The sequence below is a fragment of the Myodes glareolus genome, chromosome 2, assembly GCF_982192425.1.
Source record: "Myodes glareolus chromosome 2, mMyoGla1.1, whole genome shotgun sequence".
NCBI lineage: Eukaryota > Metazoa > Chordata > Mammalia > Rodentia > Cricetidae > Myodes > Myodes glareolus.
In genome coordinates this window covers 41,950,264-41,972,296 of record NC_142027.1, presented here as the reverse complement: position 1 = coordinate 41,972,296, position 22,033 = coordinate 41,950,264, and the positions used below count along the sequence as shown (strand labels likewise).

The window sequence follows — 22,033 nt, the reverse complement described above, 5'->3', positions numbered from 1 at the left end:
TCTCAGAAGGTGCTGGAGCCTGTGGAAGGTGCTGACTTCTTACTCAGGAATGCCTTAAATAAAACATAGTCTAAAGTGAGTTCTGCTCTCACTCTCTAGTGTCTCTCAGGTTTATTCCACCTTTCCATTTATGTCTCTTCCTGAGTGATATGTGAGTCTAATTCATACACAATCATAATTTAATATTTGCCTAATCAAGTGGAATAAAATATGTTTTATCAATAAGTTAATTAATGAAATCACCTGTACTCAGCAACAGAGGTTTATTGCTACTATGTAGTGAATGAGATATTCTTTAGATTTATGAAAACTATATCAATAAAAGATACAGTATTTAACACTTGACTGCAGACCTGAGAGTCTACATCATTTTGCATTTAATATATTCATACAAATCTAAAGTATCCTCAGTTACTTTCCAATTTAATCATCATAGCATGCACTTGATACAGAATTAAATTTTGTTATATATTTTTTTTAGAGTATGTGGAAATAAAGGTATTAGGTATTTACTAATGATGCATCAGAAGAATGAGGACATTTTCAAATAGTTTTCAACATATATCATAAAATATCCAAATTAAACCTCTCTAAATTTGTACATTTTGTTAAAAAGAAAATATTTTATGAGGTCTAAACATTTCTCTTTAATTTTTTTCTAACAGAATCTATGACTTGCTTATTTCTTAGACTGTAGATAATTGGGTTCAGCACAGGAATTACGACTGTGTAAAATAGGGAGTCAATCATATTCTCATCATCTGCTTGTCTAGAGGCAGGACGCACATACATGAAGAGAAGGGGGCCGTAATACAAAGACACAGACAGGAGGTGGGCTCCACAGGTTGAGAAGGCTTTCTTTATGCCCTTGAAAGACTTATTCTGTAAGATTGTAAAGAGAATACACGTATAAGAGACTAGAACAGTCACCATGGTGGATACCTGAACGGTACCAGCTAAAGCAAACACCAACATAAAGCTAATGGAAGGATCAGAACAGGAAATCTTTAAAAAAGGCATAACATCACAATAAAAATGATGTATTACATTAGAATTACAGAAAGTTAATCTGAGTAAAAATACTTCATGAATGAAGGCATGAAGAAAACCACCTACAAATGACAAAATTACTAGCTGGAAACATAGTCTATTGGTCATAATCACTGGATAAAGTAAAGGTTTGCATATAGCTACATAGCGGTCATAAGCCATTGAAGTCAAGAGGAAGCACTCTACACTTGCACTGAAGGCAAAGGAAAAAAACTGTAACAGGCATTCAGAGAGAGAAATCTTTGTGATCTTGAATGACAAGGTGATCAGTAATTTAGGTGTCACTGTAGATGATAACCAGCTATCCACAAAGGCTAAGTTGCTGAGGAATAGGTACATGGGGATGTGAAGGTGAGGATCACTCCAGATGAGAGTGATCAGGCTGAAGTTCCCCACAATGGTGATAAGGTAGATCACCAAAAATGTCAGGAAAAGGGGGACTTTCCACTGTGGTTGATGTGTGAGTCCTTCTAGGATGAATTCTGTCAGCAGTGTTATATTCTCCTCTTTCATGTTCTTCAGGGATGTCTCCTGAAACAGACATTATTTATAGAGTGAAACTGATGGAAGATTTGAAATAAAGCTATGTATGTATGTGGATAGCCTCTCTATTTAGAATATGAAAATTTATGGAAATTAGAGAGAATTGAATGAATGCCCTGTCTCCATGTGTCAGACAAAATATTTTTAAGTATACTCAACAGTTTCCATAAATCCAACATATACTAGAAGTGATTTTCCTCCTTTAGTGTATTTCTAAACATTCACTGAGCTGAGCTAATTTCATTTTTTCTCCAATAGTTTTCTCTCAGAAAATTGACGAGTAAATTTGTAGAGCCAAGAGAACATGTTTCATAAATTAAATCAGTAATTGCAGTGATTAAGTATGTTTAGTTTGGTCTGGCCTTTGTTTTATGCAATAACAAATCACAACATAATTAAAAATTCTCAATTTTATTTTTGGTCATAATTAGAAGAAACAGCAACAGAGACTTCTTTTTGTGTGTTTTCTGATACACAGGCACACACGTGCATTTGTGTGACATAATTATTATCAGAAGTAGATGAAAATTTAAGAGATAACTTTGTCTTTGCATGTTAAAAGTTTTTATTTGACTATACATTTAATTGAAAGAAAATGAATCTTTTAGTCACAATAAAACAAGAGGTATATTCTAGAAGAAAATATGAGTATATTTTAAACTGAGTTTTAAATCAGTATTCTTGTTATCCATATACTATCTCATGAGGTCTTTACAGATAGTCTCATAAATCATTAAAAACCACTTAAGGAAAGTGAATCTTCTAACAACCTATCTTTGCTTTTCTGGAGGCACACAGATAATTCTCAAGGAGTTTTCTCCTCCCACTCTCTATTTGGATATCTTTTCAGCACATTTTTAAACTATGAATTAGGCAAAACTTTTTATTGTGTTCATTAACAATAGGAATAATATATATTTTATAATATATAACATATATTATATATAAAATAATATGATTTTTCTTACTCATCTATCTTGAAAGAACTCAAAGAGAAGACGAAAGGTCTTGCATGAAGTAGAAAAATCCAGATTTAGCAAGCCAGTGAGGAAAGTATAGGCAGCAGTGCTCTCATGCCGATACATCTTGGAGGCTGCATGTCTCAGACTGAGAAAATATTGGGTATATAAGATGTCTTCAAAGCAAAAGCTGGTCAATTGGACAAGCACATGCCCTTCTCAAAGGACAAAGGCATACAAAAGTATATTATCCAAGGGAACAGGAAGTCCCTTTAGTATAGTGACAGCTCTCCTGGGCATTGCAGAGCTGAACCATTCACCAAGATGCTCCAACAGTTCCACTGGGTTTTACAGCTTCTGGATCACAGATATAAGGTCACTGTAGGTAGCTTTTTATCAAAAAATAGATTTTTACTAAACCACTTTATTTTCTAATTCAAGTGATACTTGTGATATGTTTAGGCAAGCTGTGGCTTATATAGAAAATATGTTCTTTGTACTTTAAGTTCAATAGCTATGTCTGAGCTAATCAAAACATAGTTTTAGTAAGGTCAAATAGATAGACTCTTTTCAGGAGCCAATTACAACTGTAAATGTTGTGGAAAATGCAGCTTAGGTTATAGACCTGACTGTGTTCCTAACATAAATGCCTCTGAGCTTCTGTAATAGCCTGATAAAATGATGAATTTCTTTCAGTCACTGGAGTTGGAGTTCAGGAATCTTTTCTGTGGAATGGTGATCCTGTGCACACTTGTCAAACACAGTCATAATTAGATAGCTTTGAACACTGCTAAAACTAAAAGATGCAAATGTGAAGTGTAATTTAACGCTGCTTCTATTTGTGTGTGTATGTTTCTCTCTCTCTCTCTCTCTCTCTCTCTCTCTCTCTTTGTGTGTGTGTGTAAAATATAAATATAGATAAAATAAATGTAGCAAAGTTGGTCACTATTAAGGTTTTGGAGCCCGTTTATCATCATGTCAGTAGTATTTGTTTTATTAAGTGTACATTTTTCTGCTTGACTTCTATTTTAAGTTCTTGGGTATAGTTTGCTTTCATTTTACTCCTGTTCTGAATATGTGTCTTTATGTGATATGAATTTTTGACTGAGAACAATTTGTTGGGCCTATTTATTATTCCATCAGCAAGTGCATATCTTTGAAATGCCGGCCATGACCATTTTCTTTATTTAGAAGGAAGTTACTAATTCCATTCATATTGTTTCCCTTCTGGTTGCTTTAGCATTTTTCATTTTTATTTTCTTCCCAAGTCTTTCTTCTCACTCATCTCAGGGGTGTGCTAGTATGCTGATTAATCATGGCTGGGTCTTTCTGAATTTTCTTTCTCTCGTCTCCTAGTAAGAGTGTTGTTTCTTGTGTTCTTGTTATCAAATCTGCGATGTTTTCTAATCCTTGTATATAGAGCTGCTTTAATTATCTTTTGTAATGCTGGTTTCATGGTCATGAATCTCTTTATCTTTGTAGTATACAGATTTTACTTCTCCAATTCTTAGAACAAACATTTAGATATGTTTATCTAGATTGGCAGTACTTTATTTCTGTTATTTTCTTGACTGACATATACTTTTTCACAATTTGATGTATGTATTTAATGAATTCTGATCATTCCCACACCCACATCCTCCTTTACTCCCATCCCTACTAGTCCCTGTCATTTTGGTTTTGGTTTTTGTCTCATTTATTTTGCCAAGACTATCTTTGTGACCATGGTATTCGAACTATTCGCTGGAGCCTCGTAGGCTCATGAGTGGCTGTACAGTTGAAGGAAATGATTGTTCCCTCGTCTTTAATCTGTTTGTCACAACTTGAAATACATTGTGCCACACAATGTATTTCATACAGAAAAAATATGTTGGCATTCTTGTGGATTTGCCTAAAAATAGAGTTCATACTTCTTTCAACTGGTCTGTGGATGCAATGCAGTAGTACTTTATGAAGGCACAACACTGGGGTAGTTGACCCCCAGTGATACACCTCCTCTAACAAGTTCATACTTCCTAGGCTTTTTCAAATGATTATGACAACTGGAGAAGTGAATATTTAAATTATGAGTTTATGGGGGCCATTCTCATTCAAACCATCACACCTTCTGTCAAATGTGCTGTGCTTGGCCTGATGGCTGACTCAACTCAGGCGAAAGGAAACCAGCAATGGAATTGACTATAATATTGTCAAAAATCCAGATGTCAAAATATGTCATTAATCATAATACTGATAACAAAAGAACAAGGTATCGGAAAAGAAGAAAAAAGGTAATTGTTAAAACTAAGTTCCTTAACTTTTGAAAGTCTTCTATCTTGGCATATGCAATGGCAAGTAATAATTACATGCAATTTGGGTTGAGGGGCTGGCTCAGAAATTAACCTCTTGCTTCACAAAGAAGAAGACCAGAGTTTGCATCTCCAGAAAACCACAAAAATCTTGAGAGGTTGTGATAGTCCACCCATGATCTCAGTCTTCAAAATCAGAGGCAACAGATTCCAGAGTAAGATGACTAGAAAAATTAACCATGGCAAACAAGTCTGGATTTTATTGACTCTGCTTCAGTGAGTACAATGTAAGACCAATCTAGGATGACTCTGACATTATCCTTGGGCATGCACATTCACACACATTTGTGTGCACACACACATATAGACATACATATGCACATATATACACATATATGTACAGAATTGCAAAGTATGGTGTTGGGGGGCACAGAGGCTTTTTTTCACTCACAGGAAAGTGCTAGAGAAACCAGCAATATTAAACATGCAGATTATCTCTTCTGTAGGCAGACTTTTCTTTCCAACCCACCAGTTTTCCTAATAACTGATATGGAGATGTAATATTAATTGTAAATGCTTGGTTTATAGCTCAGTCTTGTAACTAGCTAGCTCTTACATTTTAAATTAATCAATATGTCTTACCTATTCTCTGCCACGTGGTTCATGGTTTGTTACCTCATTTTCTCCATATCCTGCTTTCTCTGAGTCTGCTGGCCTCCCCTCTGACTCCACCCTTCTTCATCCCAACATCCTTAACTTGGTTGTCCCACCTATACTTCCTGGCTGGCTATTGGCCAGTCAGCTTTTTATCAAACTAATTTGAGTGATAAATCTTTATAGTATACAAAAGAACTATTCCACAACACTCTTCAAATGAAAACTTGATTAACCTGTTTTCTGCCCAAAGTGATGGGAATGGAGGTGATTAATAACCTAGGTGACCTCTGACTGTATGTGTGGCCATGGGTTTTCCAGACTCTTACTGACAGAAACAATGATGATTAATAGCCTAAGTGACCTCTACACTGTCTGACATAAAACACATGAGATCTTCCCCAGACCCCTAGGACAGCACATGTAGTCTATTTATAGATCTCATCTTTGTGGAAGAAATGACATATACCTTGAAAAGAGTTACAATGTAACTATGCCTTGTTGTGTACATAGGATTGTGTTATACCACAAAACTTTTAAAAATTTGTACTGTACTTTAATGTACCTCAAATAAACTGCTTACTATCATATTCTAGAAGTGTGAACCAATACTGACTACTGAGCCATATTAAACTGGACTTCCTTTTGCCTCATACAGATTGTTACCTTGCAGTATGGAAAAAAGAAAAATACTGTTTCTCAAAACAAGGTAGATAGAAAGGACTGACACATAAACTCTGACTTCTACAAATATGAGTGGATTCAAATGTATCCATAGACACACAAATGGACATGTACATATATCACCTACCCAAATATGATATATACATATACATGAAGAAAATAAATGAAATACTAGCTTAGGCAGTATATAATGAGCAGACACTAGAAAAATTGTGGGAAACATGCTTGAAAAATCTACACTGGCATGAATGTGCCACTGGGAGGAGTGAACACTATAGAAAAATCTTCAATATGTTTAGAGAATACTCAAGGGGCTGTGAACAAAATGTTAGTAAGAATTTAGGTGATAATGTCTGTTGTGTTGATTTTTTAGACAGAAATGGAGACCATATTGTTGGAGACTGAAGTAAGTGGGACCTCTTCTATTTAACCTCTTCTATTTAACCTCTTCTATTCTGTTAGAGTCTGAGGAGCTAGGTTTTGTGTAATAATGTTTGTGAAATGAAGGTTTTATGAATAATGAATTGAAGAATTTGTATGATAAATTGCTATGGAAAGTTTTAAAGCACATTAAGATGTTCTCTAAATATACGGAGTAGATGAGTAAATGAGCAAGTTCAAGATAGAAATTTTAATCTAAAGGTGAGCAGAACTTAAATATTTGGCAAATTCTCTTTAGCTTGCATATATTGAACTTTGTGCGAAAAATCATTCATCAGAATATAAAAGGGGCATGACCAAAAGCTAACCCCAAAGGCAACTAAATATTCAGTTATCTAAACAGAGCCCAGGGTATACTTTTTATGAAAAAGATGGTCTGCCATTTTTCCTGCCATTAGAGGCTCAGAGTACAATAACCTCGAGGGAAGAACAATTTCTAGACTCTGCCCGTTTCTCTCACAGAATGTATGTACTGTGTGGAAAAGTTATGAGGATAAGCCAAAAATCTGAAAGTTGGGATTTCAACTCTATACAGATTTTTAAAAATTCAGATAAAAATTATCAGGCAGAAAACTGACATCAATCTATTGTGTAGAATTTTTCACTGGAACAGTGAGTTTCACCACAGAAAGTCATGATTATGCCATATGTGTACCCTGGCAAAAACCTTTATGTATCAAGGCTACTATTGCAAGAAGTCCAATTCCAAACAGAGTCGTGGTGGTAGAGTTTGATAGTAGAGGTTGATACCTTTTACTGGTAGAGTCATTGATATGTGACTGAAGCTTGGGAGAATTACCAGCACCAAAACACAACCCATGAGATCCATTATCAGTGATGTTACGGAGGCAGGCACACCAGAACCATGAAATCTCCAACCTCTGATAAAGAGTGTCCCAAAGACAAAGCATAGAACAGGAAATAGGTTTTTGCTTTTTTCTTTTCATTAAAATTTTAAAATGTTATTTTTGTGTGTATATCTGTCCTATGTGTTGTGAATGTGTGTGATGCATGTGAATGTGTGTGTTCAGGTGAATCTCATCCCTTCCTTTGAGGCAAAATCTGTTTTCTTAATCAGGAGCTCACAGTTCTTGCCTCAGCTGTAAACTACTAAGCTCTATCAAACTTCCTGTCCCCTTCGTCCAAAGTACTGAATTTACAGGCACTGAGGAGATGCCCAACTGGTTACATGGGGCTTGAGATCTGACCTTAGGTTCTCAGGCTTGCATAGCATGTGCTTTTAACTGATGAGCACTATCCTGGAAAAATCTGGAGATTCATGCCCTGACTCTCCAATTGCCAAAACTACAAGAGATCAATGTTTGCTCTTTATAAAATCTTTAGTATATGGCATTTTCTTTATGCTAAAATGAAGAGACTAAGACCTCAGATGTTGTATTTGTATGGGGATTAACACTAAAACATCCATAAACATACTTACATGAGCTGACAAAAAGAGGATGTTGATAGCTAATTTTATGTCAGTTTCATTGGGCCATAACATTCCCAGGATGGCACATAGTATTTCTCAATAAGTCTATGGGGCTTTTTCAAAAAAGATCAGCACTTGGATTTGTGGATTGTATGGAAAAGATGACTTTGTCTAATATGTACATGGATTTTATCTTTTGAAAGCTAGAATTATAAAAATAAACGTGAAGAAAGGTTGAATTTATACTCCACTTTGAGCTGCATCATTAATCATCTATTTCACCTAACACAGTTGCCTGGTATTTGGACTTGTACAATAATCTCTATAATTCATTAAAAAATTATCATACTCTGAAAAGGTTGACTAACAGGTTATAGACTACAGACAGAATATCTCTGCTTCCAAGATCATCTGAACCAATGTCTTATGACAACAACATTGTAGACAGAAAGGTAGGTCAATGGGTTGATAGATAAAAGTTATTGAATTGGTGGAAATAAATACAAATACTCCTCTCCTTCTGTGTGTGTTATATGTGCTTAATTTTTTAAAATTACAGTGAAAGTTACATTCTTTGTTTACTTAAAGACATTTATAAACATGATGTCTTTGCTGGAAATTTATTAAACTTCTATAAAAATATAGGTACATTATGTCACTGCTACTTTTTGTTCTTAGTAAGTTTCATGTATCTTCTCAGAAGAGATAAATAACCCACTGTTGCAGAAAACAAGCTAGTTATATAAATTTTAATTGAAATTAATTTTCCAAAAGTTGAAACATTCAACATCATAGGATATTTTTTCAAAGGAACAAAAATACCAAGAACCAGTCTAACTAAAATGAAGGAAAGTGTTGGGAGCCACCTGGAGGCACAGGTGGTCCTGCAGTTTGGAGGTAGCCATGTGGGGCTGAGCACCCCTGCCTGCACCCTTGCTTGCACATGCTCAGACCAGCAGAATGGCATTAACCAATCAGGACAGCGTTCAAGCCGCTCCACCGTTTAAAAGCAGCTGCCTCGGGGCCCAACGCTCTCTCTCTAAGCTTTCTCTCGTCCCTGCTCTATCTTCCCTTTCCTCAATTTTCCTCAAGGAAATGCTCCAAATAAAGATGTGACCAGAGAAGGAATTCTCGTTTTGGTGGCGTTCATTCCTGCGGGACAGGATGGCCCCCCGCAACTGGTGCTCGAAACCCCGGACGCTGAGGGACCCTGACAACTACACCGGGGGACCCTGAGAAGGAAGCGCCCAGCAACGCGCTGAAAGCCCGAGAAAAAAAGCTGAAATCAGACACCAGCACAGAGAGCCTTGAATTTCAGAACTCTGAACACGTGGAGCGGTGAGTGACGTCAGTGAATCCCCCAAAAAGGGGAGGGAAAAGAATTTCAAAGGATAGGCCTAAAAAGAAAAGAAAATACAAAAAAAAAAATCAAAGTTAAGGTATCTGAAAGAAGGTACAGAAAGCAACGGGGAAGAAAAATTCCTTAAGTTCAGTGCAGGAGGAATGTAAACAGCAGCAAAAAAGGCGAGGTAACTAAGGCGGGACTATGAGGACGATGGGGTACGGGAGACCGCGGCTTCCGCTCCCTCTCCGTCCACCTGCGTACTCGCTGATAAGAGACTCGGAGGCAACAGTCTCGTAGGGAGGCGAGTTGATCGTGTTCTAAGACTGCCTTCCCTATTCTTAAAGAGCCACAGAGCTTTTGGAGGTGATTTTCGCCTAATTTTGTTAAGAGAGCTCAGTCTCTGGCTCTCACGTACAGAAAACTTGAACTTTGTTTGAGGAAGTAGCCGGCGGTGGTGGCGCACGCCTTTAATCCCAGCACAGGCTCTGCGAAAAGCCGCGTTTCCATAGCAACATGGGCAGGCGGAGGAAGCTCGCCGGCGGGGCCACGTACTAAGTGCTCGTCGCTCCCCGGCCCCTGGGGGGGTCTGGGGCTGGGGCCCTACGCGGCCCTAACCGGGCCCTCCACGGGTGGGCGGATGCCCCCCCTTGCCGGAGCTTGGCGGTGCGAATTCAATGCCTGAGGTGAGGCTGAGTTACAGTTCGCAGTTACGGGATAAACGGCGAGCCCTTGCACGGCCCGGGGCGGGGCCATGCCTTTGGGCCATGCGGAGCGCGCCGCCACAATGGGCAACCGCCGCTGTCTGCTGCTGCCGCTGCCGCCCTCAGCCAAGGTCGCCAAGAATTCAGTCAGATAAAAACATTTATCCCCCAAACATCGCCCCTTTGTCAGCAGGAAGTAGTAGATGATCGATGGTCTACGCCCATTCTCCCTCAAAGAACTGGTCCTAATTATCATAATAAAGGCGCGTCAACCTGGTTATCATTACCTATTGCCCCTGGCAACGGGTGAAATAAACAATGCTACCTAGAGGTTTTTTCATTTGAATGCAGGGAGCTGGAGAGATGGCTCAGAGGTTAAGAGCACTGCCTGCTCTTCCAAAGGTCATGAGTTCAATTCCCAGTGACAACTGCTTTGGTTTTTAGACATAAGAGGGGGACTACACTACCAGTGACAGCTTCCCCCAGAGAAAGGATTTCTCTTGCATTCTTTACACTTAATTTTTAATTCAAAATTTTGCTGGTACAGGCAAACAAGATTTGCTTTTTGATACAGAGACCTGCAGATCTCTAAGTTCAAAACCAGCCTACTTCCAGTACTGATTGTGCTGAATGTTTACACTGAGAGTTTTTAGTACTCTTAAATGTTAATTTGGGAGGAGAGTTTTGTTTATGTTTTTCTAGGAATGCTGACATACATCTGGATGCCAGCAAGACTGACAGGAGAAATAAAGAAGAGAGATGACCCAGTGGATGCTGAGTGTCCTGCTGTGGAAGATTCGTGCGGAGACAGCAGAGATGACCTTCTGGGCGATGTCAAGAGCAGCTGTTTCACGTTATCACCTTGAGCAGCACCCTGTGCAACCTCTTATCTCTCAACAATTTTCTGACTGACTCTACTTTGCCTTTTCCCTCCTTGGGGATGGGTGGGAGCAGAGATATCCTTGGCATGCTGTGTATAGGTGGAAGTGCTGTATGTCTTTGATTGGTGTGCTACCTGCTAGCCCAAGTGAGGTGGGGACCAGATTGGAAAATAGTTTTGCCTTATTGCTCTTATTAACAAGAGAAGAGGGAGATGTTGGGAGCCACCTGGAGGCACAGGTGGTCCTGCAGTTTGGAGGTAGCCATGTGGGGCTGAGCACCCCTGCCTGCACCCTTGCTTGCACATGCTCAGACCAGCAGAATGGCATTAACCAATCAGGACAGCGTTCAAGCCGCTCCACCGTTTAAAAGCAGCTGCCTCGGGGCCCAACGCTCTCTCTCTAAGCTTTCTCTCGTCCCTGCTCTATCTTCCCTTTCCTCAATTTTCCTCAAGGAAATGCTCCAAATAAAGATGTGACCAGAGAAGGAATTCTCGTTTTGGTGGCGTTCATTCCTGCGGGACAGGATGGCCCCCCGCAGGAAAGGAGTTATTGGATTTTACAAAACTAATGCTTCCCAAGAAAATATTTTTAAAAACAATGTCTCAAGAAATTGCTGGGGTTTCCATCTTCCAGCTCCTCCCAGATCCTTCCACCTCTCCTCTCATCCATTTCTTTGCCCTTTCTTTCTCTCTCTTTAGAAAGCAACGAAACAAACAACAAACAAAAACCAGCCAAATCAGATTATTTTTAAAATATAAACAAACACACACATACACAGATGCCATAAAAAATATAAAATTGAAAACCCTGATACTAGTAAGAAAAAAAATGCTCAAGCAAAGCTATATGAGACAAAAAGTCTACAACTGCATAACTGAATTCATTTTGTGTTGGGTATCTAATGCTGGGCATGGAGCCTACCCTTAAGTGAAAATTGATTCCTGCAACTTGTCTTTTGACCTCTGACAGGCCCCAAAGGTATGAGTCCAATCTATCTTAATTAAAGGTCAGAGAGGTGAAACTTACTTATGTTCCTTCAGGGTTATTGTCAACAGTTCAAATATCCAGACTGTATATTTCAGGTATTAAGAAGTTGATCTGTTTCTATCTGAAACAAAAGTCTAAGGATCCAACTAGGTTTCTACTCTCTTAGAGAGAAAACTACGGATTCCACCCAAGGAGTGGTTGCCCAAAGAATGTTTTGGTGTAGGGTGTTAGTGTTACTTGTCTAGTTCTGGCAACAGAATGTTTAACTAAGAATATAATCATAAGCTTTCAACTGGTCTGTTAATTTCCTTGTATAATGTTAAAACAGATTTTTATTCTTACGCCTACCTTTTGGTGTCACGTTATTTAAGCAAATGACAATTAAACATGGATTGCTTTCAGTATTCATTGATGTCCCTCCTGATGTGGGAGACCCCACTGTGTGCTGTGATTACCATTAATAAATAAACTGTCTTGGTCTGTTGATAGGGAAGAACTTAGGCAGGCAGGGAAGACAGAACTGAATGCTTGGAGGAAGAAGGCAGAGTCAGGGAGATGCCATCCATCCGCCGCCAGAGACAGATGCTGGGAATTTTACCCAATAAGACACAGCTGCAAGGTGATACACAGATTAATTGAAATGGGTTAAATTAATATAAGAGTTAGCCAATAAGAAGATAGAGCTAATAGGCCAAGCAATGTTTTAATTAATACAGTTTCTGTGTGATTATTTTAGTTCTGGGTGACTGGAATGAACAAGCAGCCCCTAGCAACATCATCCCAATACTATCCTATATTTATGCCTCTTGTTTCTCCTATACCCCTGTTCCTTTTGCTTAATAATTCTAATCTTCATATTCCTACACTGGAACTTAGGCACCTGCTGTGGCTAGGGGCCCAGCAGAAATCACCCCCAAAAAGGTGACTTGCAACAAACCTCCATATACATACCTGAGCATGACTAGCCCCCACCTCACCATATACACATAAATAATGTAATACGAATAAAAATAAATCAATCCATGTCTGAGGAGATGACTGAGTGAATAAAGTGGTATGCTGTGTCCTGCTTTTATTTCCAGTGTTCATAAGGGGGAGGCTGGTTATTGGTGGAACGAGGTGGCTATTTATATAGCTAGAGTAGTGAGCTATGGGCTTGACTGAGATGCCCTGTATGTGTACCTGTAAGCAAGTGTGCCTACACATATGCAGACATGTCTATGCATAGTCCCATACATGACATATGCCTGGTTAAAAGAGAATGAATTCACCTTTTTAGCAAATTACTACTCATATTTTCATGAATTTTTGTCTAACATAAACAGTATTCCAGAACACTGAATAAACTCTGTTTGTATTATGACTATATACTTTTGTATATGACTATATACTTCTTAAATAATACAAAGTATTTCATAGTCATAATTTAAAAATGCCAGGAGAATATCAATTCCTCAACATTGTCTTCAAATAGTATAAATATTTTCTTTTTTACTGTTATTGAACAAAAATTTCAAAACTAAGAATTTAATAAAACTAATGGGATATACATACATACATATATATGTATATATATTTTATTTATATATAATTATATATTATAATATATATAATTTATAAAATATATAATATATTTATTATTATTAATATATAAGTATATATAATTTATAATATATATAATATATAATTTTATTAAAAATATATATAAATAAAATTTTATTTTATTTTATTTATATATATAATTATATATATATAATTTTTTATCAATTTCCAAAAGGTAAAGTATAATAGGACGCCATTTGTTTGTTTTGGCAACACAGAAACATATTATTTGCTAACTCTTACATCTTTATTTAACCCATCTCCATTAATCTGTGCATCACCACAAGGTCGTGGCCTACCAGAAAAGTTTCAGCATGTCTGTCTCTGGTGTTGACTCCTTGGTTTCTCTTCTCTCTGCCTTCCTTCTTGTCTATGACCTTGTGGTAATACACAGATTAATGGAGATAGGTTAAATTAAGATGTAAGAATTAGCAAATAAGATGCTAGAGCTAATGGGCCAAGCAGTGATTTAAATAATATGGTTTCTGTGTGACTATTTTGGGAGTCTGGGTGACTAGAAAATGAACAAACCACCTCCATACTATAAATTGGCATGCCAACATGGCCAACTAAAATCCACTTAAAACCTGAGAGGGCTTGGAAAGGAATTCTAGACAAAAAAATAGTTTATCTACATTTCTTTTTTCCCAAATGGGCTGGTGGCACACTGTGGCTCCTTTAATAGAGGTCTTACTGATTAAGCAATAGCAGAAAAAAAAAGCCACACTGTTTTGAAATGGTGGCTTCCTGGGTGATGCTTTCAGTATGAACTCTGATGAGGTCTGGCTTGAAGCATTTAAATGGGTTTTGTGAACAGAGTACTACAACTTGCTTAATGGCAGCATAGACCCTCTGTGTGCCTGAAAATGGGGCAATGTGCATGGCTCTCAGAAGCAGCAAACATGTCTCCACCATGTTTGACTTTGCAGAGTAAGCACAAAGGACTGTGGAGTTGGTCTTATCCTTGCCCACTTAGCATTAAAAAGTGCTCCTGGTCAAAAGATAACTACAGATTTTCAATAAAAACAAATTCATACATAAAAGACCTCTAAATGGGTCACAGTGTGTTTATAAAATGTATGTAGGTTTGCGAGAAGAAAAGGATTATAGAGAGTTATAAAAAGAGGTAAATGGTTTTTAAAAAATAAAACAAAGTCTTTAAAGAGACAGAGTACAGACAGTCATAGAGTAAAAGGAGTAAAATAAATAAGCCACATAAAAATGAAAAATACACAGAGAGTTTGGATTATGTATATTATTGTGTTTTTTTTGAATTTTTTGAGTACAGAAAGACATTTGATTATGGAGACTTTTTAGCTAAGCTAACACATATATTTTAAAAGTATCTTGAATTCAGAATGTGGGTCTAAGGATATGTGCTTTGAGAAATAGGTTCTTCTTTTATTTCCACAGAGTATGAGAACCTGTGGAATTCGTCCAGATTAATGTGGTTTGATGGCCCAAGATTCCCTGAAAGGTTGCTTTGAACATGACTGAAAAGTATTAATTTACCCAACAAAGAGTAGGAAGTAGTTTAGAAAGAACTACACCCACATTCCCAAATATTGTTTAAAAATATTTGTTTACATTTAAAGAGGGATATGATATAGAAATGAATAATTTGTGTTGGTATGGATCTTGATTAAGGTATTGTGATTCTGCAGTTCATTTAAAAATTAATGTATAATTAAGAAATATAGGTTAATAGATAATAATCTATAATAGTCAAACTTGTAGTCATTTTAATTAGATTTTCTGGATATACAGAGATATATTTCAGTTAGATAGTTATTCTTCAAATATTTCAGAAACCTTCAGAATACATCATTTAAAATGTTTTAAGAGTTCAGGATCTTTCATGACATGAGACACATCTGCTCCTGTCAGCACCAATTACTTCAAAAGGAAGATGTACACTTAAAAGGCTCCTTATGGAGTTTGCTAGCCATTTGGGCAAGAAACTGCTCTTGCCTGGACTGTTTGATATTATGTTATGAGAGCTGGACATGTGGGATCCACGGGGAAATAACTGCTGAACTTGCCTAAAAGCAAGACAGTCCTTCAGGGTTCCTGCTTCATAAAAGAGTTTGCAAAATATTCTGCAGGGCACAGAAGAGAGTGACTGACAAATTGTCAATATAGGCAAAATTATCTTTGAATAATGCTTCATGGAAAAGTCTAAAGTATACTATGGGACTATAGGCTGAAGATGGATGCCCAAATGGTACATAAGAACTTTGGGTGACTGTCCAGGCTGCGAGATGTCTCTGTCATTTCTAGAGTTTTGGAAGTTGCTTACAGTGTACTTCCTGTTTACTTAGGTAATTTTATATCCTTTTGGAGTCTTTGATGGAGTTTAATTTAGTTAAAGTTTTCCTTAGATATATTAAAAGATAAAGCAGATATAAATATTGTAACTGTAATTCTTGCTTGATACCTGTTTTGTTGTATGTAATTTTTCAATGTTAAAGTTAAAAACTTCCTTATATTTTTAAACAGAAAAGGGGAGGTGATGTGGGATTCCCCTCTGTATGCCGTGAATGTCACTGGTTAATAAAGAAACTGTCTTGGGCTTGTGCAGAGCAGAATACAGTTAGGTAGGGAAAACTAAACTGAATGCTGGGTAAAGGAAGGTGAAGAAAAGAGAAATCATGGAGCCACTACCAGAGAGAGACATGCTGAAACTTTGCTGGTAGGGCATGACCTTGTGGTGATGCACAGATTAATGGAAATGGGTAAAATTATCATGTAAGAGTTAGCAAATAAGATGTTAGAGCTAATGGGCCAAGCAGTGGTTTAAATAATACAGTTTTTGTGTAATTATTTTGGGAGTCTGAGTGACTGGGAAATGAACAAGTGGCCTCTATACAAAAGTAAAATATTGAAGTAATTCTTAAGGATAAATTAGATCATAGGAATCAGTAGGTTAGGCCTGCACAGCATTAGGCTGCTAAGAAGTCTAAGTTACCAGAAGTCCCCAAAGACCTTCCCCATACTCACTCAAGCAAAAGTAAAATTTGGCAGATGATGTATGCTAGTTACATACTGATCTCTTAATGTTCAATTTCTCATTCAGGAAAAGAGCCAATGAGGAAAGCAAACACAGCAGAAGTACAAAGCAATTACTTTTGTTACCAATGTAGGATTTTGGTTATAACAACTTAACATTCATGAATACAGTGACTTTTGTCCTAAAGATAATAAATGCCATTATCAGATCTAAACATTTCTTTTTAATGCTTTCATCACCGAATTTTTGACTTGCTTGTTTCTTAGACTATAGATAACTGGATTTAACACAGGAATGATAACTGTGTAAAACAGAGAGTCCATCATGTCTTGATCATCTGCTTTTGGAGATGCAGGGCGCACATACATGAAGAGAAGAGGGCCGTAATATAAAGACACAGATAAGAGATGGGCTCCACAGGTGGAGAATGCTTTCTTTATCCCCTTCAAAGACTTACTTTGTAAGATTGTAAAGATAATACATGTGTAAGAAACTAGAACTGTCAACATGGTGACTACTTGAATGGAACCAGCCAAGACAAATACCAACAGGAAGTTAATGGAAGGATCAGAACAGGAAATCTTCAACAATGGCATAATATCACAATAAAAGTGATGTATTATGTTGGAATTACAGAAATTTAACCTCAATAAAAACATTTCATGAATTAAGGCATGAAGAAAGCCACCTACAAATGACAAAATGATTAGCCAGGAACATAATCTATTAGTCATGGTCACCGGATAAAGTAGAGGTCTGCAGATAGCTACATAACGATCATAGGCCATCGCAGTCAAGAGAAAGCATTCTGTGGTAGCACTGACTGCAAAAGAAAAGAACTGTGTCAGGCATTCGGAGAGAGAGATCTTCATGTTGTGGAATAACAAAGTGACCAGTATTTTGGGAGACACAGTAGATGATACCCAAGTATCCACAAAAGCTAAACTACTGAGAAATAGGTACATGGGTATGTGAAGGTGAGGGTCTTTCCAGATGAGAGTGATCAAGCCAAAGTTTCCTGTGATGGTAATGAGATACATCACCAAGAAAACAAAGAAGAACGGGACTTCCCACTGAACTTGGAGTGGCAATCCTGCAAGGATAAATTCTGTCAGTACTGTTGCATTCTCCCTTTCCATGACCTCTCTGGATGGCCCCTGAAAGGAAAGTCAGTGAACATAAAGAAATTCCATATGTGTCAGAAGAAAAGGGCCAGAGGTTATACATGAAGATGTTTTGTAAACATGCAGTTCTTTTGGAGATGCAAAGAGTTAACTGTGAGCTAAATTCAAATTTTAGTTTCCTGGATAACTTGTGTACTGAATCAAAATCGGATTTTAAGTTTTGTTTACAAACCTTGTGTTGTTCATAAATGTAGCCAAATACTCTTCATATTTTGATTTTTCCATCATTTTGATTGTTACAGGAATGAAAACTAAATTATTGAAACTATTCTGCTAATTTTGGAAACATAAAGGTCATAAAGGTCTGTAGAAAGAGCAGTGTGCCGTTTCCTGCCGCCCGCCTCCCAGCTAGCTTTATCCCTGAAATAATTACATGGAAACTGTATTCTTCTAAGATTGCCTGGCCCATTATCTGTAGCCTCTTTTTGGCTAACTCTTACATATTGATCTAACACATTTTTAATAATGTATATAGCATTACAAGGTGGTGGCTTACCAGGAGGATTCTAACCTGCGTCTGTCTCAGAGAAGAGTCATGGCCACTGACCCATTGCCTTCTTCCTCCCAGCATTCTGTTCTGTCTACTCCACCTATCTAAGCTGTCCTATCAAAAGCCAAGGCAGTTTCTTTATTAACCAATGAAAGCAACACATAGACAGTTAGCCCTCCTCCATCAAAGGTCAATTAGGCAGCCAAAGAGAAAACATTTTACAAACCTCATAGATTGGTTGATGATTTGTGTCATCCACATACATCTTGGAAACAAAATTACAAATTGAATAATTTTCCAACCTACTGTAAGATTTAAGAGATTTGCTATTTACCTGGATTTTTACAGGGATTTACAGATTAATCTATGTCACTTCGAAGCTAGCATGAATCACTGCATCCTGTTTATCTTCAAAATTTTCTCCAACTAGCCATACTTCCTGTTGTGTTTTCGTTCTTTTCATTAATTCATTTACCTGTTTATTTATTTTGATATAGGATTTCAGTACGTTGCCTTGACTGGCCTTAAACACATAAAGATCCCTTAATCTTTCTCTCCCTTCTTAGTTCTGGGATTAGATGCATGTATCATGCCTCATCCTCTTTTACTTGAGAGTTAAAAAGCATGTGTGCTTCCAATCTACAAATCTGATGTACCTAATTAAAACTGCATTTACATATTTGTAAAATATACACTCATTTTCTTAGTTTATGAACATTACTTAAAAATACTTTCATCCCCAACACTTCTTTTGGAAGAATAATGTCAAGTCAAATGTAAAAGCTGAAACTGGCTGTATAAATAACCAACAATTTTAATTTGAGTTTGTATAGGCTTAGTTCTATGAAAGTTCAAGTCACAAAGCAATTTAGGATTCTAAAATACTTTAATGTATGCATAATTTCTAAAGTTATAGATGATGAAAAGAGCAGTTGAAATACATTTCCTGTATGACATCTTGTGTGTTTGTAATATCCAATGTAACTGTTACAAGAAGTGGGTGAAGAAACCAAGAGCTTATATTTTACTGCCATATCAAATATTAATTAAAATATACTTAATTAAAGATTATGATCTTTGTATCATAAACAATTAGGATATTTCACATGAGAATCGTTGTATGCACCTTTTAAAAATGAATTATATGTTTCCATAATTTATGTTATAAGGTTATTATAGTTAGGTTCATGGTAATAAATGGCAATTAAAGAACAACTGTAGGTGGAATGTAAAATGAATGAAAAGGACAAATTAATCGTTTAGAGGCCTGCATTGCTTTCCCCGACTTTAGCCATAAAAATAAAATATATTATTCTAATAGATTTCTATATTTACTTTCCTCTTTGAACAATCTATAAATATACTGTCAAGTTATTATGTATTAAACAAAATTTTAAGTTTTTAAAAAGATTTATTTATTTAATATACAGAGTTCTGTCTGCATGTGTGGCTCTTCCAGAGGTTCTGAGTTTAATTCTTAGCCACCACATGGTATCTCACAAATATCTGTAAAGAAAATTTTAACTTTTTAATAAATAGTATAATTAATATAAACATTATCTCTTTCTTACCTATATCTTAAAAAGAATTAAGGAGAAGTTTAAAAGCCCTAGGTATCATAAAGTAGGAAAGTCCAATTTTAACATAGAAGTGAGAAAAGTACAGGCAGCAGTGCTTGCATGCTGATTCATTTAGAGACTGCATTTCTCAAGCTAAGGAGAGGTTTCATGTATAAATACACCTTCAAAACAGGACCTCAACAATTGCACAACTATGTGCTTTTATCAAAAGACAAAGTCATGACGAAATTGTTTCCCCAAGAGACTTTATTGGGAAATTCCTTTAGGACAGTGACTGCTCTCTTAGGCATTGTAGAGTTGGACCATCCACCAAAAAGCTCCAACAGTTCCACTGGGTTTTGCAGCCTTTGAAATCATAAACTTAATATGACTGCACATCATTGAGCTGTTAAAATGCATATTATATTCCTTTTTTTCTAATTCTGCCTCAGGGTAGAATTTAGAAAACTTGATAAGTTTTTGCATTTTCTATCTCAAGTAGAAAATGTTTAGACAAATGTTTATTCACATACAATATGTGTTCTCTCTGCTTTCACTTGTATAACTCTAAGTTAGTCTAAGCATGGTTTTAGTAAGTCCAAAAATCTAGATGCCCTTCTGGAGTCAACACCAGATGGAGCTGGTAGAGAATGCTAGCTCAGATCTCCTTACTCCACCAGTTCAAGCTTAAATCTAATGGGAAATTGTACTAATGAATGTCAAGGGGAAGGAGAAGGGCAAGAAAAAAGATAAAATACTTCAATAGGTAGTGACTAGAACTCTGCCCCCCAAATATGATTAGCACTAAGCTTCTAAAATAGCCTATTAAAAACATGTACAATCTGCTTTAGTAGTAGGGTTGGGCTCAGAAACCTCCCTTTATGATATGGTGATCCTGTGGATACTGGCCAAGCATATATTAAACTAAAAGCCTTGAACATTGATTAAAGCAGCTACAAAGGCAAATGTGAACCAGTTGCATTTTCTAGGAAGAGAGAAGTTGGGCAGCTGCACAAGAGTTTCAGGGTAGGTCAGTAACTGTGTAGCTCTAGCATAGAGGAAGCTGTGACAAAATTTTATATGACGATAAAAGAGTCCAGAATTTCCCTCGAGTATTAGCAGAATTTTCCATTAACATTCAATGAAAACAAACAGCTTAGTTTACTTATTGCTACATTTATTTACATTTGAAATTTGCATATTGGTCTGAAACTTCTGACACAGTTAAATATTTTTGTTTGTTTGATATAACTATCATTTTTAAGAAAGTAAAAAGCCAAAAGGTGTTTCTTTTTTTGAAGACTTTTTTGATTGTCAAATCAAGGCTATTTTCTTTGTAGTGTGCCAATTTAATTAATTGTTTAATTAAATCCATCCACTCTGAACTTTTCCATTTTATCCTTTAGCTTTCTGACTAGATAGCATTATCAGTACTGCCTATTAACATACAGTGACCTACTAAGGAAAATATATAATATAATTTTAAAAAAACTGTATGAAATGCAGGGTTGCATATGATATACATGGAGAAATTTGGAGGGAGAAGTTGGAGGTAGATATGATCATATGACATTGTATTCTAGTATAAAGTTCTTGAGAATAATGAAAAAATAAAAATATACAAAATCATTAAAATAAATAGATATATAAATATAAAACAATAAACAGTAGCAAAACCAAGTAAGATAATCCTCCCTCCAAAAAGAGGCCTTTCAAGACATCATAAACAAAGAAAACATAATCATCTTTCCTCATGGGCAGAAACAGGGTAAGTTAAGAGAACACTTAAAGTGTGGTCTTGCATTTAACTGTCTTTTTCTTCATGATTATGTTTTATTTTCTATTGATTTTTCTATGATATGTGGAATTTCTATAAACTCTAAAAGTTAAAGAAATAACTTAGGTAAAAAGTTTGAAGAGCTGGTAGATTTCCTATTTTTTGTTTGTTTGTTTTGTTTTTCATGTCCTAAACATAAAAATAGAAAATAGAAGCTAAACACACATTGGATAAATACAGTTAAAGAGTTCAACCTAGATGGCCCTGTCTGCTGTGGCACATATCCCTCTAAGTCATCTGGAAAGAACCAGTGTTGCTTTTAATAACTACGGAATTAGTAAAGCCACATGGAAGAACACATACACCAGTGGAATGTTTTTTTTTTTACTTTATTTAACATGACATAAAAACTTAATGAGATTCTTTAACATTTTCAGATTAGAAAT

General features: G+C 36.4%; 2 protein-coding genes and 1 pseudogene across 2 annotated transcripts; 1 reads left to right on the top strand and 2 right to left on the bottom strand.

The window, feature by feature from the left end:
- Positions 1–633: 633 nt before the first annotated feature.
- LOC125392841 (olfactory receptor 5H2-like) lies at positions 634–1,572 on the bottom strand. Its single transcript, XM_048422807.3, has one exon. The coding sequence runs from the start codon at positions 1,561–1,563 to the stop codon at positions 634–636; it is 930 nt and encodes a 309-aa protein (XP_048278764.2). The 5' UTR covers positions 1,564–1,572.
- An 8,344-nt stretch (positions 1,573–9,916) lies between these two features.
- On the top strand, positions 9,917–10,105 carry LOC148122943 (Nuclear RNase P; annotated as a pseudogene).
- A 6,681-nt stretch (positions 10,106–16,786) lies between these two features.
- Positions 16,787–17,716, bottom strand: LOC125392852 (olfactory receptor 5H8-like). Its single transcript, XM_048422819.2, has one exon. It carries the CDS (start codon positions 17,714–17,716, stop codon positions 16,787–16,789), a length of 930 nt encoding a protein of 309 aa, XP_048278776.1.
- Between the last annotated feature and the right edge of the window lie 4,317 nt (positions 17,717–22,033).

Excerpts from the sequence above, each read along its gene's own strand:
- LOC125392841 (XM_048422807.3), bottom strand. The coding sequence starts at position 1,563 with ATGAAAGAGGAGAATATAACACTGCTGACAGAATTCATCCTAGAAGGA.
- LOC125392852 (XM_048422819.2), bottom strand. The coding sequence starts at position 17,716 with ATGGAAAGGGAGAATGCAACAGTACTGACAGAATTTATCCTTGCAGGA.